At 47.3% G+C, this 2,663-nt stretch overlaps 1 protein-coding gene across 1 annotated transcript; it reads right to left on the reverse strand.

Moving 5' to 3' along the window:
- On the reverse strand, window positions 1–2,034 carry LOC133058811 (growth-regulated protein homolog beta-like). Its single transcript, XM_061145792.1, has 4 exons — window positions 1,887–2,034; window positions 1,672–1,795; window positions 1,478–1,561; window positions 1–694 (listed from the first exon to the last, which is right to left on the reverse strand). The coding sequence occupies exons 1-4, from the start codon at window positions 1,975–1,977 to the stop codon at window positions 679–681; spliced, it is 315 nt and encodes a 104-aa protein (XP_061001775.1). The 5' UTR covers window positions 1,978–2,034; the 3' UTR covers window positions 1–678.
- Window positions 2,035–2,663: the final 629 nt, after the last annotated feature.

The following is a 2,663-nucleotide window of genomic DNA, read 5'->3' on the forward strand; positions in this document are numbered from 1 at the left end:
AAGCCTAGTCATGTTATTTTTTTTGCATAACTTTTATTTTCATGCCATTTAAAAAATGTAACAGTAGTTTTAACTTCTTTGTTCCAAAACAAAGAGAAACACCACATAGTAAACATTAAACAAGGCATTATGCCTTACAAGCAAGACATAAAATGTCCAAGGGAAATTTCAACATAAAAATGTTGACCACATAATATGAAATCATTTCAATAAATAACAACTGACATTCTTTTAAAAAAAAAAGTACAGAAATAGAAATGCACATACTTTCCCTGATTCTAATAGTGATTTCACTGTCTAATTGTATGAACTCCCCCCTCCCACTCACCGCCTCCACCTCTCTCATAGTGTCTGGCATATTATGGTCTTCCAATAAATATCAGTTGAATAAAACATTTAAAATTCATCATCTTCATATTAAATAACAATCAGGACTGGGTTATGTTTGATTTAACATAATCACATCTTTAAACGCTAACATGTAAAAGACTAAAATACCAGCTTTGAAAAATAAATACATATATAAATAAATAGAACTCATATAAAATAGTCCAGCACATCAAGTTCTTTCCAGTTGTCCCTGGAAACCAGCCGTTCTCTTCTTCATTTTCAGTTCCTATAAGAGCATAGATCACTTTTCAGGAACTGTCACCAATGAACTTCTTACTTCCTTCTAGGTCAGTTGGTGCTGCCCCTGCAATGAGAAAAGGGTTAGGGTTACAGGTGCTGAGGAAAGCTAATCTTCTTGTACAAGCCCCAAGGCTGGAGGGACTTCTGCATGCAGACCCTGGCCCAGCTCTGCACTCAGAAAAGGTTTCAGCTCGAAGGGATTAAAAAACTTTAACAGGCATTCTAGAACTCAGGAAGCTTTCACTGCAAAGTCCTGCTCTTCACTGCTAAGTTTCTGAGGTCCCTGTTGCCCAAAACCCAGGTCTCCACTTTTCAGGTAGAAAACATTGAGAAATGGAGGTAAACAACATCTGTTCTTTAATGGGTTGGAAGCTTTTTACCATTTCTGGTTAAATTTCCTTATCTTTTGAAATCGCTCAGTTGTGTCTGATTCTTTGTGACCCTATGGACTGTAGGCCACCAGGCTGCTCTGTCCATGGAATTCTCCAGTCAAGAACATTGGAGTGGGTAGTCATTCCCTTCTCCAGGGGATCTTCCTGACTCAAGGGTTGAACATGGGTCACCTGCATTGCAAGTGAATTCTTTACCTTCTGAGCCACCAGGAAAGCCCTACTTAATCTTTTAGGAACATACAGACTCATTTGAATGGGGATGGAGAGCAGGATCAGGACAGAGGGAGCTGGAAACAGCCTTCTGACACTACAGCAGATCAAATTTAATGGGGAAATAATGGTTTTTAGTCCTACAACTAAACTGTGGGTTTCTCAAATAATATTTTCAGGAGGTAGATGCCAGTATTTGAGACCAATGGCTCTAGTTGCAAGTAGGCATAAAATCCATGACTTACTTGTTCAGCATCTTATTGATGATTTTCTTAACCATGGGAGCTTCAGGGTTGAGACAAGCTTCCTGACCATTCTTGAGAGTGGCTCTGCAGAGAGAAGGGAGAATCGACGTGAGGCAGGAGGTCGGGCTGCAAGTCTAGGCTGGGGCATCCGGACGGCGGGGGTGATAAGGACAACAAACAGTGGCTCTACTTACATGACTTCGGTTTGGCCGCAGTGGGGGCCCGGGGGCGTCACCTTCACGCTCTGGATGTTCTTGAGGTGAATCCCCTGCAAGGTCTGCAGACAATGGCATCGCAGCTCATTGACCACGGGCGCCCCTGCGGGAAGGACAGAGTGGGTTAGAGGCTGTCTTCACGGGTACCCACCCGTCCCCGTTCCGCCCTGGGGATCCCGGGCGCCGGGTCTCACCTGCTGCGCGCCGGCCGGAGGCCACCAGGAGCAGGAGCAGCATCGCGGCGCGGAGGAGCCGGGGGGCGGCGGCGGTCGCGGCTCGGGCCATGGGTGTCAGTTCGGAGGGTCTGTGTCTGCGGCGGGAAGGCTGGCGGGAGCGCTGGCTGAGCGGGCTCTGTGGCTCCCGGAGCCGAGCGAACCTCTTTTATCCATGGTTGGGGCGGGAGTTGGCAGCCCCGGGCCCGGGAAATTCCCGGACGCGCGGGTCATTCCCGGGTCCGGAAGGAAGGCTTGGCCCCGCCTGCCTCCCGGGGAGTCCACGCACGCGGGGTGTCCTCTGTGCCCAAATCCCCACGGGGGGAGTGAGTCGCCGCCAGGCTGGGGCTGCCTACGTTCGAGAGGGGTGTCGTGGGCGCCCGGACACCCCTGGTTGTCAGCGGGCGTTGTCAGGCTGATTAGACCAGCATAGGGATGCACCGCAGCTTAGGGGGGTGTTAATTTCTTTCAAAGACACTTCTATTTTGGAGATTGAAAGAGTTGAGGCTAGAATGGCAGCCTTTGTTTGTTTGTTTTGTCTGTCTTTCCTCTTTCTCTTTAATTTGCGTTTTGTAGATTTTGTGAATCCCTGAAATACACGCACTGTTTAAAATAACATCTGTCATCTCAGTTTATATGTAAGAACCTTTGTCTAATTCCTGATGTTCTAGGATCAAAAATAAATCACGCTAGTGCCATTGATTTGTTTTGTTTTGAGATAGGGACTCCCGGGGAGGGCCAGGGACCTGACTATTAAAC

The sequence above is a fragment of the Dama dama genome, chromosome 6, assembly GCF_033118175.1.
Source record: "Dama dama isolate Ldn47 chromosome 6, ASM3311817v1, whole genome shotgun sequence".
Lineage (NCBI taxonomy): Eukaryota > Metazoa > Chordata > Mammalia > Artiodactyla > Cervidae > Dama > Dama dama.

Coding starts and splice junctions, on each gene's coding strand:
- LOC133058811 (XM_061145792.1), bottom strand. CDS start 1,977: ATGGCCCGAGCCGCGACCGCCGCCGCCCCCCGGCTCCTCCGCGCCGCG. Junction 1,796..1,886: donor CTCCGGCCGGCGCGCAGCAG/GTGAGACCCGGC, acceptor TCCTTCCCGCAG/GGGCGCCCGTGGTCAATGAG. Junction 1,562..1,671: donor TGCGGCCAAACCGAAGTCAT/GTAAGTAGAGCC, acceptor TTCTCTCTGCAG/AGCCACTCTCAAGAATGGTC.